The 16183-nt window shown below is 39.5% G+C and overlaps 1 protein-coding gene across 1 annotated transcript in view; it reads right to left on the bottom strand.

Annotated features, from left to right (window-relative positions):
- Nucleotides 1–16183, bottom strand: part of LAMA2 (laminin subunit alpha 2) — a 600504-nt gene that overhangs the window by 24906 nt on the left and 559415 nt on the right. The window contains exons 57-61 of the mRNA XM_029943224.1: nucleotides 13981–14157; nucleotides 13523–13691; nucleotides 3087–3199; nucleotides 2584–2773; nucleotides 526–681 (exon numbers count right to left, since the gene is read on the bottom strand). Of these exons, the coding sequence (XP_029799084.1) occupies nucleotides 526–681; nucleotides 2584–2773; nucleotides 3087–3199; nucleotides 13523–13691; nucleotides 13981–14157 (805 nt within the window). The remainder of the gene's footprint in view (nucleotides 1–525; nucleotides 682–2583; nucleotides 2774–3086; nucleotides 3200–13522; nucleotides 13692–13980; nucleotides 14158–16183) is intronic.

The raw sequence follows: 16183 nt of genomic DNA, 5'->3' as shown, positions 1-16183 counted from the left end.
GAGGACTTTAAATTTTGAATCCTATACTCTATATACTGTAGACCAGTATTGGACAATTATACTTTACATATTGCACTCTCTCCATATTTGCAAAATCTCTAGTCCTGAAACAATGCCACCAATATTATTTTCCTTGATTTCCAGTGCTTTCTATATGCTTAGTACTCTTCCAAGGACTTTAAATATATCACCTCATTTAATTTTTGCAATAACCTTATTTGTTTGGCATTATTCTCCTATTTTACAAAAGAGGGGACTTTGTCAAAGAAAGATTAAGTAAATTGCTCCAGATCACACACCTACTTAGGTAGGTATCCACACAGGGGGTGTCTGGCTCTAGGGTCCACATGCTGTTTTGTGATATTATCTCTTGTAGTCTAATCAGTCTAGAAAGCCTTCTGTCACTTCTCAGAATATTTCCTATTCACTTATAAGTGGCCATAGGCCAATATGACTCAATAATTCAACATATGTGTGTGACCCAGGTAGTTATTTAAGCCACCAAAAAATTAATTAAACCCTTACTGGACCAATTCTTCGGGTAGTGTAGTTGATGGGCAGTCCGCCAACATACAGTATCCCCACAACATCCAGGATATCAGCTTTCTTGGGACTGATGGTTCTGTTGGAAGCATCATCTACATAAATAATTCCTTCTTGCTTAATTCGCATAATCTTAATCTAAAAAAAGAAAAGGAGTCATCAAAGCCAATCAAGGATACATTTCAAATATGTAGAGTGTAAGACATAACTTTCTGGATATTCCTTAGGAAAGAGCAAAATAACTTACTAAGTGGCTAATATGTGTAAGCCCATAAGTAAAATTGAACTCATTTTACACAATATCTCCAACTCTGTCTTTTCCATTACTACCATTTCCAAAAGAGTGCAAAATCTTCCTGGGTGAGTTATAGATTAAAGACTTTTCTATAGATTGCCAAGTGAGCACATGTATTAAGAGGTATGCATGCTGCCAGGAACCTTGTGGATTGAGAGCCCCAGTATGAATTAAGTGGGCTGCAAAATATATGTCCAGTTTTAAACATGCATTAGTTTGAGCCAGGCCTGGTCTCTCCAACACAATTTCAGGCCTGCTGCATCCCTCTGCCTACCAGGCATTTCTTGCGCAGAATTGAAGGGCAGCGCGTCAAGGCTGCAAGGCAGTTTCCACAGCAGCTGATTAGTTCAAAGGCAGGGAGGAAGATGGACAGCTACCTGATGCTGAAATTACAGCAGGAGGTGAATTATCTTCTGAGACAGAGGGAAATAAGGAGTGTCAAGACTGGCTTGGCCATAAAAAAATTGAGTCTGAGTTTAGGAAACTGGGTGACCCTGTCGAATGCTGGAGTACAATGATGGTTTAAAATGAATCCATGTTAGATCAGAATAATCAAAACCTCATTTTACACGTGTCCTGGTTTGGGAAGCAATTTAAAAAAAAAATCTCCAAAAATAAAATCGCTCCTTAATTTGGCTGCTTATAGTATTTAAAGTTCCTTTCTTAATCCCAGATGCATTGTGGACCAACAATATGCCAGTTTTTTTTAAGTGTCATGTTTATTCTATTAGCCAGAGAAAAGAATTAGCCTTAATGAGAGCTCCTTCATGAAGATCAGTATTTGCTGGTCATAAGCTCCCAAGCAAAATGAAGATTTCATTTCTTATTTACAAGACAACAAATTGATAAGCTTTGCATTTTTGTTACATTTTTTTCAGGTTCTTTGGCTTTCTATATATGACAAGCCAAAATGTGTTCATATATAAAATCCAACACCTAATAATATCAAACTCTAAAAATTAAATATTTTATTGCTCTACCTAGGGAAGCTCTGTTGAATAGGCAATCACAGGTGCAGAAACAAATTTTGAGTTTTCATTTTAATCAGGCAGTATATTATCTATTTGCAGCCATGCCAAAGAGGACAGTAAGCTGGCAAATGAGCCTTCTGTGCCCATAATAGTACCAGTTTCTGGGTGTAAGGCCAACTTTTTAACAGTTGTTCCAAATGACTGTCGGTGGAAATGTTGCCCTGGAGCCCTTTAAACATGATATAGCAGATTCCCAAACTCTTGGTTTTCACAGACCAGTATGGGGTGGGATGCGGGTGTTCGGGCCCATTTTAGTTTTACCACCTTTTAAGCTTGTCAAATATTATCTCATAAAAGAGAGGCCATGTTAGCACCTTAAAATCAGGAAAATATAATCTCAGAATATATATTATTCCTCTAAGTTGAATACATAGAGCTGGAGGAAAACATGCTCCATGGTCCTGCATTTCTCACTTACAGTAGCGAAACTGTCCTCAACTACTTGGCCCTGGTTTGCAGACAGATGTTTGGGAACCGCAGCTGTATAGCAATAATGGAATTTTGTGGTACCATGATGAAGCATGTAAGTGATCAGGTCTGATTACATTTCCCAGTTGTATGTGGCACTTGCTTTATTTTTAGCCCTAGCCACATTCCAGTAGCATCAGAGTTGGCATCAGCACAGGCAAAATAGTACCTGCACCAGGAGAATGCCATTGGCCGCCACTCAATATCCCCCTCGTAGGCCACTGCCAACATCTCCCGGACTATTACCTTGTGCCATTGACCATCGTTGATTTTGGTGGGGATCATGGTGTTGGTGTCCCCGCTTCCCAAGTCATAACTGAAGTAGGGCAATCCATTTCTCAATTGAACAGTAGCAAAATCAGCATGATTGATCCGAGCCATGTAAAAAAGCAGGCCTGATTCAGCTTCAGTTCGTACTTCAAACTCGATTGTGAGGCTGTGAAAGCACACAAAATAAAACAGAAAAGTAGAAGTGTTCTTATTCTAAGATAAAGTCACCTCGGATCATGGGTGATTTTCATACAGGACAACACAACCTTCTCTGCAATGAAGACTTTCCAGGTCTGCCAATTTCCTAAACTGAGTTCTGCAGGCTCAGACAAATAATCATTCTATGTTCTATTGTACTCAGTGAATGAAAAACACTCACCTCATTAATGAATAAATGTAGTTGATTAAACTTGAATTAGTGCAGATACTCAGGACGTCCATTTATCAGTTCTTTCCTAGTATCTCAGAATAATACATACCGGTTTTTAACTTTGGTGTCATCGAAGGCAATTGCAATGTGACTGTTTCTCGAAAGCCCAAACTGCTTGCTCCCTATCAAAAGAGCTGGTTCTGATTCCGCAGCACAGGGACCCTGTAAAACACCCAGGAGAGAAAGAGCAGATTATGGACTCTGTTTTTTCAAAATTTGATCCTGTTATCTACTTGCTTCTTCTATTTTAGCTTAATATTCCTGTGGAATCTTACCGAAGTTCCTTAAGAAGAAAACTTATTCATCTCTGTATTCTACTACATAGGAGGCAATTCCTATGAAATGTTCAGTGAATGGGAATCTGGATATTCCTTAGGAAATTCCTTTTGAAAACTATACTCTATATTCTGTTTTCTTGTCCTGCACCCTTGAATTGCCAAATCAATGTGTTCAAAGATATTTATTGATCAATTCATGTTTACATTACCCTCTAAGGAAAAAAACTGCTTATGTTTCTGAGAAAACTAGAATTTCCTTTTCACGTTTACTTCACTTAGGAAGAGTTATATTCTTCGAAGATTGGACAGGGAAAATGACAAGCTAGCCACCAAGTTATAAGAGGAGAAAAATGTGTTCCTTCTTGCCCTTCCCATTTCTATCTCCCACTATATTACTTTTTCTTGAAAATTATCAGCCTACTGGAAGGTTTCCATGAATTTAGACTTTCAAGATGGTGTATCTAAACTTGCAAGTCAGGCCATTCAGGCCCTGAGCCGGTTGCTAGGCAACCCAGTACATTTTTTTAATGTATCCCACCATATACCATTTCAACTGTCACTGTGCGAAGATCCACTTCTCGGAGTTCTTATGAGGGAGAGCTCCGTGCAGGGCTGGCTTACTTGGTTTAATGCTCTGCTGTCACCATCTTGAAATTCTTAATGCTTTTTGAAAAAGGGGCCCTGCATTTTCATTTTGCTCCAGGCGCTGCAAATTATGCAGCCAGTCCTGGCTGAGTGGACTGTATTTGGGTAGGGTAACCCATAGCTCAATAGATAATCAAGGCTCCTCAAATTACTAGACTCATAATTCCTTTCTCTGTTCTCTATTTTCACAAAATAGCTTGAAGTACAGGCTGCTTAAGAGGTCTTTCAGAACACGCGGTACCCGGGAAAATAACCTGCAGCTCTTAAACAACACATCTGTTTTTAAGATCTGCACTTAATAGCTGTGGATGGACCACTGCCCCAGTGAGCGCTGACTCAGCAGAGGTTCTCCAACAGCCCCGAGGCAGGCTTTTGATACAGAATGTTCTTCTCAAACAGAAGATGAGATGACTCATCAGCGCACAGGACATTTTTACTTGATGAGGGAAAGCCGTGCCCTCTTTTCTCTTGAGCTTAGTCAAACGGAGCACTCTGCCGCAGCAGGTAAAAGGCTTTAAGTGTTTGAAATGCTAGAAAATTGGTCTTCATGGAAGTATTTCCCTTCTTGCTTCCCAGGAGATGGTCAGTTACAAAGAGCAGACTGTGGCAGAAATTCACATGGATATGCAAAAACCCAGTGGGTAGAACAGGAAAATGCTATTTATTCACACAGCTGAATGGCTGCTCTTGGAATCAACATGTGGCTCCTTTCTGATTACACTGCCTGTAAAAAGAGCCCAAATGGAAAGTCTTTGGTAGTTTAATGTCTCCACCTGCAATGACGCTATTAATAGAGTTGGGATCATTTATCACCCTCTCGCGATATTTCCTGTACAGAGACCTCCTGCCGCAAACATTAGTAGTCTGTAGTCATCCCCTGAAATCTCTTAAGTGAACCCTACCTGCTGTGAGTCCATTAGGGGCAAAATCTGGCTAAAACATCTCTAACTCCTCAGCTCTGAATGCTGCTAAACTGAAAAGGTCAATGGATGCGGAGGAATTAGGGAACAGTGAGTGTGGCTGAAAAGAAAACCACCTGCCGGTCATTTCTATGTTACTCTTAATCATTGTAGTCACTTGTCTAGTTGCTATATATATAAACGTTAATATAACATAACTTTTCTAATATAATTTTTTAAACGACCAAAGTGGCAATTCCAAAGGTTAGGTGTTTATTGGTAGCAGCTACAGGTCATGGAGTGCCTCCATCTTTATAGATTCTGGGCATCAGAGCCAAACACCGTGATAAGCTTGCTTGCTGGGAGACTAGACAGATCTTTCCAACACCGGTCCTAAGCTGATCAGTTTTCTGTCATAAACTATGATATTTTCTAGGTGCAAAAGACCCTGCTTACATTATTTTAGGAAAACCTTTGACCCCAAAAAAGACTGGGACTTTGTAAGGTATCTTTTAAGAAGCATTATATGACACCTCCAATGGAAATTTGGGAAAAGACTGAAACCAGAGGGGGCTCTGGCTTGACTTTTGCAGCAGGCAGAGTCCTCAGATTGGCCAATGTTCTAGAAGACAGTGATAACGAGTCACTCTACTATATAACCTCAATGTAGAAAGCCATATGCTAAGTTCACTGTATGTTAAGGACACTCAAATCGGTATTTCCTATCATCAGTTTGCAATAGGATGGACACTATGGATATTTCTTTACTAAAACTTCTGTCACCTTCCTTTATAAAACGCCGGCTGTGAGAAGCACTATTATAGGAAAGGTTTTACATGTATGTACATTTAGAAGACAATTTTCCAGCCTGTATTCTGGGAATGTTTTTGGTGCAAGTGCAGACCCTGAATCTCACTTGGTTAAAGACAAATAGAACTGGATCTTGTCTACTCTGCTTCACTTTCCCCAGAGCGAGTCTGAAACCAGAACTGACTTATGACACGCATGCACGTACAGGAGAGGGCAGACCCTGGTGGTTTGCCTGTGGCTACTCTCCTTCCCCTACTCCCTGGTGCCCCTTAGAGGGTTGAGCTGATCCTCTGGTTGCTCACACACCTTTTTATTCCTTTATAAAAGGAATAAAATAACATTTTATTATTATTACTTTTAACTGTCCTATTTATTTTTGAGACAGAAAGCATGTGTGGTAGAGGGGGAGACAGGGTGACAGAGGATCTGAAGCATGCTCTGAGCTGACTGCAGCGAGACTGATGCGGTGCTGGAATTTACAAACTGTGAGATCCTGGCCTGAGCCGGAGTGAGAGAGATTTAATCGACTGAACAACCCAGATGCCCCTAATTCTAACATTTCAAAGACAACATGTGAGATAGAACAAAAAGTGCCCCGTGGTTTACACAAGAGTAAGTTGATCTTAATTTTCAACCTGCTTCCCACAGAAACCTAAGCTAAGAAAGGTAAGAGAAGCATCCTTTAATGAGGCAATTCTAAGGAAACTTTACAGAATGACGGTTGCAAGACAAATCTTCCTCCTCCAAGCTAATGTGAGCTTGAGGGAGGACATCATCTTTATGGATGCGATACTTTACCTGTATTATTTGGAAACACTTATCTTTGAAATGTATTAAAACAACAACAATAAAAAAAAAAAAAGAGGCTCATCAATCTCAACATGTTACAATCCTGCCACCTTGTGGGAATTCTTTAAAGTACTGCATGTGCATATGGGGGAAAATGTGATCTGGAGGACACAGCAGACTGCTTGTTTGTCCCTGCTTGCAGTTGTGGGTAGACGAGACTTAAATGAGGAGTCTAAATGTGGTGGCGCCTGGTGACTAGGACAGTGGCATAGATGGAGAGGATTCTGAAGGAAGCCACGTTTCTTAAAGCTGTGCTCCGGCAAACGGATAATGCAGCAGATTAGTAACAGTGAATACTTTTTCACCTCACAGTTACTCCATTCCAGGTCAGAATAAATCAGTGGTCATTTCCAGGGCTGCCTGTTGGCTGACGTTTGGAAATGAGTTATTGGATTCAGGCTAGCCTATGATTGGTAGGCAAGGATTCCTCGAACTCAGATTGCTACAGAGCAGAGATTTAAATTGCATTTATCAAAACTGGCATCTTTGTTCTTGAAAGCACCAAATGATGAATGATCATAAAAACTACATCATTTTCTTCCTTCATGAGTCAGTAATCCCTCTAACAAATGTAGACTAAAATCACATCTGAGAAGTTGAATGTTTCTTTGTGATGCTCTTTTTTATGGATGAATACTAAGTGGAAGATCCTTTTTACGGCACTGACTTTAATGTTCTGGGATATAAAATCCCCACTGAAGATGTTTGCGAAAGTGAATTATGTTACCACTTGGCACATGAGCTTTGGTAAAGTATTGGACATTTTCAGTAATATTTACACACTAACACCTGAATAGAGATTTCTTATAGTATGGAAAATGTGTTTTTCCTTTAAAGACATATCGGTATGCAATTGATTCATCCTTTGGCATAGACTATACTCAGCTTTTAAAGTTATAGTATTAAAGCTGTTAGAGAAATAGTTTTCTTTTGGTCTATTCTTTCCTTCTCTGCCTGCTTCTTTCTCCCAACTCCCCAAGAGCTCTAACAACATAGGATGCTTCACAGCTTATTTATATCATTCTTCTCAGTGTTCACATTTCAAACTTCAAGTTCAATGTTCCAGTAAACTTCAAGGAAAAAAATACAGCCACTCATTGTGTACAAATCCACACAGCCCATGCTGGTTATAAAACTTGGTATAAATCCTGTATGTACCTGTAGATGGTGATAGTAGAAGTCTAGAGTCTTTTCTAACCACACCCTCCACCATCCTCCATGAGAAACCACCACAAATATAATATGTGGAAATGTTTTATCCAGCTCTAAATGAACCAAAGAGTAAGAGAGAAGCATAAAGGGAAGATGGGCTGCCATACTATCAAATGGTGTAATATATATATGATGCTCTCTGATCTATGAGATTCCGGCCTGTTAGTGGGGGGACTGACATAATCCATATCATGGGGTAGAGCTTTCTTAGGATACTCCGAAACTGCACTGGGGTCAAGTGAACACCATCCCCGTGGTGTGAGGTGTTGGTGGGGGTGCGTGTGTGTGACGGTGCAAAGAAGGAAAAGAAAAAGGGACGGTGAATAAGCGATGGTTCCTGTTGGGCCTGCTAGAACAAATAGGGGACAGTTCCTATGTCAGGATTTAACTTACAGTCTTTTTTTTTTTTTAATTTTTCTGTTTTTTAATTTATTTTTGAGGGACAGAGAGAGACAGTGCGAGCATGGGAGGGTCAGAGAGAGAGAGGCAGACACAGAATCTGAAGCAGGCTCAGGCTCTGAGCTAGCTGTCAGCACAGAGCCCGACGCAGGGCTCAAACCCACGAACTGTGAGATCATGACCTGAGCTGAAGCCAGATGCTTAACCGACGGCGCCACCCAGGCGCCCCTTAACTTCCAAGTCTTAATTGTTAAACACATTCTTACAATCTAACTTCTGATTAAGAAGAAGGAAAGAAGATGGTCAAAATGGAACATGATGTAAGACTTGAGCTATAATAGCCGTCTTCTATTAGGGTCCACAATCGTTGGACAATGGAATACCCACCCCACTTTTTTCCCTGGCCCTTGCTCTCAGCCTAACTGTGAACGGGCAAGTATTCCCAGAGAAGAATGGTGGAATGTTACTCTGAGCCAAGCATTGTGCTACGTGCTTTGCCTACAGTGTATAATTTATTCTCTCATAATCTATGTGGGAAGATATTATCCTTCTTATTTTTCAATGGATCAGCTCACATCCAGAGAGGATAAGTAACCCACCAGAGTTCATGGGGTAAAAGTGGGTGGGCTATGGCAGGAAAGGGGGGGTGGCCAGTGCCCAGATGGCTGGGGTAAAACCCCAATGTGGAGGGGTTTAAGGAGACCCGCTCACTACATCCCTTCTTCCCAAAGGAGAAATCAACTACCTAATGGGATGCTGCAGAGGAATCGAGGTTGAAAACCACTGCTTTCAAAAACCGTTTTTAAAAAATTATAAAAAAAAACACACATAAGAATAGTTTGTTTAAATGATGAAAACCATCTCTAGTCCATAATACATCTGCTGTTAGCATCTGATATATTTCTTGCAAAGGTTTTTTTAAATGTATTTTTCTATCATTTGATATAGATGTGATTATGCAATATATATCACTTCATATCCTGTTTTCCCCACTTAATACAATGTCAAAAGTATGTCATCATCATTTTATATTGTTTCAATAGAAAGATTTTATGTATAAGACTGTGATGACATATTAACATTTGCATTTTATAGACCTGTTTTTATACTTCTAGGTACCACTAATCATTTTGTTTGGATGGAGTTTAATGGTGCCCCCTGCCATTTTTCTAATTTTCAATCTTGAAATTTAGGAGATTGTATTTGTAGCCCACATTCTGCACTTGTCCAGACTGACCTCCACACATACTTGCTCACTCTGTCATTTATATTAAGGTCTGATTTCTCAAATCTGCCTCTCTGTCTTTTCATCTCTGTCTCTGTCTTTCCCCTCCTCCTCTCCCTGGCCAGCAATGATGATATCTTATTCATGTTTGTATTTAGTAGACTCTTAGTAAATATTTGTTATAAATTCTCAAACCTGTAGCTTTTAGTAACCTTTAAAAAGCATACATTCTTCTCCACACACACAAAAAGAATGAGAATGAGAGAAAGAAATCAATTTAAAAGATATGTATGGTTCCATAATCTGAAAGTGTAAATATACAACTCAGTAGGGATGGAAATTCTAAAAAATGTAATTATGACCACACAGTATAAATAATTATAATGTACAAGAGAAGGTGAGATGGTGGTTAGAATTTAGATATTGGGTCTTAATGGTGACTATTTATAACATGTGTGATCATAGGCCATCCTATAAGTTCTAGGGCTTTGTCTCCCCATGTCAAAATTAAGAATCAGAATCTTTAAGGTCCCTTCCAGCTCTGATGTCCCGTGAGTCTTTGTATGCTGGCCACAGGACTGCCATTCAACTTCTCTTTTGCTTTTATCTTGTCTAAGTGGAATGTTCTGTTTTGGAAAAGCTAAAACATACACTGCTGAGAGAAAATGGAAATCGGAATTAGAACAGAAGGTTATAAGAAAACTTAAATGAGTTAAAATCTCTAGTCCCAGATGGGAAAGTATCTTTATTTTCAGAAAAAGGGAAAAAACGCCATCTTGGGAAACCACAGAGGGATATGCTTGAGACTCCCTATAAAATAAAGTCTGTGTGGGGATTTAGAAAAGAAAGTTAAAGGTAGCCTGGCTGGCTCAGTTGGTTGAGGCTCAGGATATGGTCTCATGATCAGGGTTTGAGCCCCACTGTGGGGGATCCTCTCTCTCTCCCTCTCCCCTGTTTGTGCTCCCCTGCTCTCAAGATAAATAAATAAACTTGAGAGAAAAGAAAAGAAAAGAAAAAAGGTGATCATTGGGGACCAGCAGGCTTCTATACCAATAAACCATACCAAGTCAAGATGGGCTGGTAGAGACCTGACCCAAAAGAAGTTTGAGTGGTATGAAGGCCCTCAAGATTGTGGTTGACTGAAATGGTAGTGATGGTGAGCTAAGAGCATGGTCCATTGGTTTAAAACACTGAAGTATTTTCAAGCGTATCCTTAATAAAATATAATGGGCCACTGGAAGGAGGTGACTGATGTCTCCCTGACTGGGCACTCCATTTTGTGTAATATGGTCTATTCTAAGAGACATATATTGTAAGGGATATTTCAAATTCAAGAATATTGCTTCATGGAAATATGGTAACTAGAAATTAGGTCATATGAGGAATGCTTCAGATTATGGAATATTTATCCTAGGGAAAAAGACTTTGCTATTTTTTCTTTTTCTTTTTAATTGAAGTATCATTGACACACAATGTTACATTAGTCTCAGGTATATGAGGTAGTGATTAGACAAGTCGATACCGAATGCAATGCTCATCACAAGGAAATGACTTAGCTATTTTCAAATCCTGGAAAGGATGTTAGAGAAGATACAAGCTCAATATATTTCTAATGACAAGGAGCAGACTGGTTTACAAAACAACCAGTTTCATCATGGAAACTAAAGAAGAAAAGAAAATGTTAAGGAGTGTTCAAAATCCGTGCTCAAGACAGCATGTTCCACCCATCAACTGGTAAGCATTATAGCATTATAAGAGCTAGAGTGAGAGCCAATCTCTTGGACACATTGGTGGTGAGAATGCAAATTGTGGAACCTTTGCAAAAACCAACTCAGATATATGTGTTGAGAATGTTAGACATATTCATCATTTGACTTTATAATTATCCATCTAAGAATCTATTTTCAGAAAATAAATGGAAAAGTTTGGTATACAGTGGCACTCATCAGAATATAGTTTCTACTAGCAAAAAACTGGAAGCACTCAGAATGGCCTACCAATGAGTTCAAAGTAGAATGAATTGTAAAGACAGAGTGTTGAAGTGATGAGGAGCTAGACTGTATAGTTAGACCTACTGGATTAAGATTGCTCTCCTGCCATTTACTAGCTGTGTCAGTGGGTGGGTTACTGGGCTAGGTGAATCTTATCACCTTAGCTAAGAATGGGATGAAGTACTGTTTACAGAGCCATGATGAAAATTACATATAATGTTGAATGGAAATTGTTTAGGCAATGACTGGCACATAGTAAGCACTTAGGAGGAATTATTGTGATCATTACTATATAGCAATTATGCCACTTATTAAATGTTTAGAATATACTAGACATTTAACAAATATCTTTTTTTAAATCCTCATAGGAACTCTTAGATATATGAGTCATTAATATGCTCATTGTACAGATGAGGAAACTGAGGAATAGAATGGCTAAGTAACTTTCTCAGATTCATACACATGGTAGATTGGAATACAGGATTGAAATCTACACTCTAATCAATGAAATGATTAGCTTCTATAAAATGAAATATTTTGTGTGTCTCTTTGCATGTCGTATCAACCCACATGTAGGTAACTGAGATAGGGAAACTGAAGGACTACATAAAGATCTGCTTTTTGTTCCTTTTCCTGCTTCTATTCTTGCTAGGAACTGTACCCCCACCCCATTTTACACATGCTTCAGAATGCAAATAGCATGTGTCCTCTTTGTAAGGGACAAGGAGCTCATGATTTCTTTAGAATAGATAGCATTTAAGGAAAAGCCAGCTGAGAATGACCAGTGGAAGCTATTATATGCACATTCCAGATCACTGGCCTGGACATATCAAAGCTAAGGTTCCTTGCCTCTAAGGAATATATACCTGGGCCCTGGTCTTTGTTCTAACTAGTTCCTGGATGCCTGAGAGGCATGCACACTGCACCACAATTCTCAGTGAAAACCCTCGGACTCCAAATGTAATGCCCAAGATTTCAATATCACCCCAAAACCAGAAACCGCCAGGGAGACCGAGTCACGCATGTAAAAGCAAAGGGCATTTATTATTACAGCTTAGGCTCACCAGGCCTAAGTTCAGTCTCACAGCCTTCACCAATGCAGTGGATCCGTGCTGAGAGCCCCGAACAAGAGCTGAGTAGGATTTTTATGGGGTTTAGGAAGGGGGAGTTACAAGAAATTGTGACATCTAATCATTATCGTATAACTATATACATTGTCCAGGGTGTTCATTACTTTTGGCAGGACCCAATTACAACATTTAGAGTACCTTTAAAATCAACCAATCACAAAGCGAGCCTAGGGTCTTGTTCGGCGACTATTGGGTTAACTTTAACATTAGGTAACAGGGTCCTATCTAAAGTTCCCATCTGTAGACCTCACCTTTAGGAATGTGGGGAGAGGTAGGTGGCCTTTCTTGATTGGATACTGCAAAGTGGTCTCTTCTCTAGGCAATGTGTAACTGCCTATTGGTTCTGGAGAGACTGACCCTTAGGCCTTCTAGTTTAGAGGTGGACCTCTGTCATGGAGTCTGTTAGGTCAGACTTTGTCCTTATACAAACAAAGATGAGACTCATACTCCTTTCCGAGTCTCTCAGATGCTCTGACTGTATCTGCTCTGTCCATACCTTCAAGAAACTTTGCTCTTACTTCCTACTGGCTCATGCTTAATTTCCATCCTTTGAGAAGCCATCCTCTTGGCTGGTCCTGTGGGTCCCCTTCTGGGTCCCCAGATCTAGCCTGTCAGCACCATAATCAGACCTACACATTTGCATGACATTTAGTTATGTATTACCAGTTTCAAAAAAACAGAATACTGAATTGTATATATGATATAAGATTTACTACTTAAAATGCAAATAGAAAGGGCTGGAAATTGATATGGGTGCCTCTGTGTGGTGGTATTATAGATGGATTTTATTTTTGATTCTGTAGACATTTCTGTGCTATGCTAACTTTTCAACTGAAAACACATGCCATTTTATAAGGAGGAAAATTAAAGAACAGATATGTAAACCAAAGGAATCCAAGAAAGATGTAAAGAGATGAGTTTTCATAGATTGATTACCTTTCCTCTATTCTAGAAGTAGAGCATACTAGATATCCTGAATTATCTTCTGTCTGAAAACAACCAAAAGTACAGGTTAAAATTAGAAAGCAATAGGTTATAAACACTCACATGTGCCACCACTGGGGTGGGCGTAGGGAAGACTGGGGTGGGCACTGGCTCTGGCTGGGTAACTATTTCAGCTGGAATCCGTCCATCTTCATCCTCACGGGGTTTCTGATGGGCACAACGACCAATGTCTGCATTTTTGAAGGAGACAGGCTGTGCAAAGTCCATGGGGCTAATGGAATAGGATTAAAATTAAATACTTTCTATTAGTTTTCATTGTCTCGCTTCCTTACCATTAAAGTTTCCCTCCCCTTTTAAAGGCCATCAGTGCAATTTTTAAAATCTCATGAGAAGTTCTTCATGGTTTCTTCACTACCACCCCAGCCCCGCCCCCACCCACTCCATGGTTTTGTGTAGTGTAGATGCAACAGAGATCCTCATGTATGTATGTATGTGTGTATACCTCTGTGTGTGTATATATACATATATATATATAATTTGCAGCAAGCAGAGGTACTTACACAGAGTTTATAACAAGGTTCCATACACAGCCTTCAAAAGGAGGAATATTTCTGAGCGGGGGAGGTTGAAATTCAGGTGGAGCACCCCCAATGAAAAGCTTTTTCACTTCGATTGCCTGTTCTACTGTCAGATTTTGCATATGCCTTCTGTCTTCATCGACTTGAACAGTAAACATGCTGATAAAACATTTAAAATGCACAGTATAAAACATTAAACATCCAGTATAATTGGAAATCAAACTCTTTCCTGCTACCCCTCACCCCTTCCTCCAGTAGCTTTTAAGTGAGCCCAAATTTGATAATTAGGAATTCTGCACTAAGCTAACAATATTTTTCCTCAGGCTCTGTCCCTCTGCCTCCACCCATCCCATTAGCTCTCCCGGAGAGTTGACTGAAAGAAGGCGATAGTGGAGCTGCAACATTAGCCTTGGCTTTGACAACACTGGCCCTAAACACGCCAGCCCGTAGAGCTGAGGCTTCTGTACAGTGCTGTTCTACCTAATCGTGTCAGGCTCAGTGGGTTTAGCCCAGCATGGGGTCACATTTTGTTTGGTTCTTTATTCCTTGGTTCGTGCTAGCTATTATCTTCTTGCTGGGGGACAAACTGTGCTCCTGAGAGTTTGGATTGCAGGACTACACAGCAAACACAGGGCATTTTATAAAGAACAGAGATGCTGGCTTTTGAATAGAAGAGGCAGGCAAGAACATCATGCTAATTGTTGCTTGCCATGATTTTCCTTGTGACTGTTTCATTAATTTCCCTAATTTGCTTATGAGAGATAACTCACACATTACTAATTGAGAACCTCATGCTACTTATTCACAATCCTTGGACCCTGGGGCAAAGGATCAAAGGAGGCAAACAGTTCTGACGATGACAATGACCAAAGGCATTTTGTCTTTTGTTCTAGATGCAGGTTTTGAATTTCAGTCCCAAACAGTCGGCATGAGCTATTAGTCATAAGTATTAGTCATTAGCCAGAGGGTCTTGATTGCATTCCTGAAAACTTACTACATATCTGGGGAGAAAACCCAAAGTACTTAGGTGGAAAACTCAGTGCTAAAAGGCCAGCTTACTGATTTTATAATAAAAACCACATGTGGAACTAGAAATAATAAACCAGGGCAAAGACACTCTGAAATGGCCCTGAGCTATTGGTCCACTTTGAGACAGTTCAGATGTAAGAGGATGAATAAAGGAAAATAGATTTCATTCGTTTTCAAAATGTCATTGTTCAAGGGGTGTAGAGGGAGGAGGCTAGATTTTTTTCCCAAAGGAAATGGGGAAATGACATATTGGATTTTTATCAGACTCTGGAAGAGTGTGTTGGCCAAAATCAGGAGGTTCGACATTATTGCTAAGAATGCTGGTGTTTTATGAGACTTAGAAAAACACTCATTTCCAGGCAGGTGTGACTCACTGAGAAGTCTCCCTCCACACACACCTTTTTTTTTTTTTTTTCCTTTTGCTAAAAGCCTCTTCCTAACATGACATAACAATGCTCCTAAGAATTTTAATGAGGGGTTTAAGCCACTCTTAAAGATTGTCCAAGGAGAGAAAATCTCTGCTCTTGATTAGAATTTTTAAAGAGCCAGAGGCCCTCATGTTTCTGATGTAGACTCTCTAATCTGGTTCTGTCCCCACGACCATTATAGTGGTCCTTTCTTAGTAGATGGCAGGGTAGAGATATAAAATGAACATGAGCTTTCAGGAGGAACTGACTGGAATTAAGTATTAGTATGGAAGCTTACTGTGTGACCTGGGCCAGTTATTTAATCTTGCTCAATCTCATTTCATTCATTTATAAAATGAGGATAAAAATACCTACTTTAAACCATGGAAAACATTAATTAAGGGATTGCACTGAAGCCGTATTACTTAATAAGGGCATTGCTAGAAGACTATAGCTAAATCCTGCTTGTATTTTACATTCAAGGAGCATCAAATCTAGATTATTTATTTAGCTCTTTTTTTTTTTTTAAAGGGAACATTACCAATATGCCCATTAGGATTCTGGTGTATTTCCTGTTTTTTAAGTATTTATTCAATAACTCTTTACCAAGGACCTACAATGTGCAAAAAGCACTACAATAAGCAATGCTTAATTAGTTTTATGATAAATTAGCTGTATTTTCTTAAAAGTTCAACAGTTGATTCATGGAGTTTCATAATTAAAAATTGTATTACTTACATTCTGTTTCT

The sequence above is a fragment of the Suricata suricatta genome, chromosome 7 (genome assembly GCF_006229205.1).
Source record: "Suricata suricatta isolate VVHF042 chromosome 7, meerkat_22Aug2017_6uvM2_HiC, whole genome shotgun sequence".
Taxonomy (NCBI): Eukaryota; Metazoa; Chordata; class Mammalia; order Carnivora; family Herpestidae; genus Suricata; species Suricata suricatta.
Note: the sequence above shows the minus strand (reverse complement) of the source record. Positions and strands in the feature narration are given on the sequence as shown.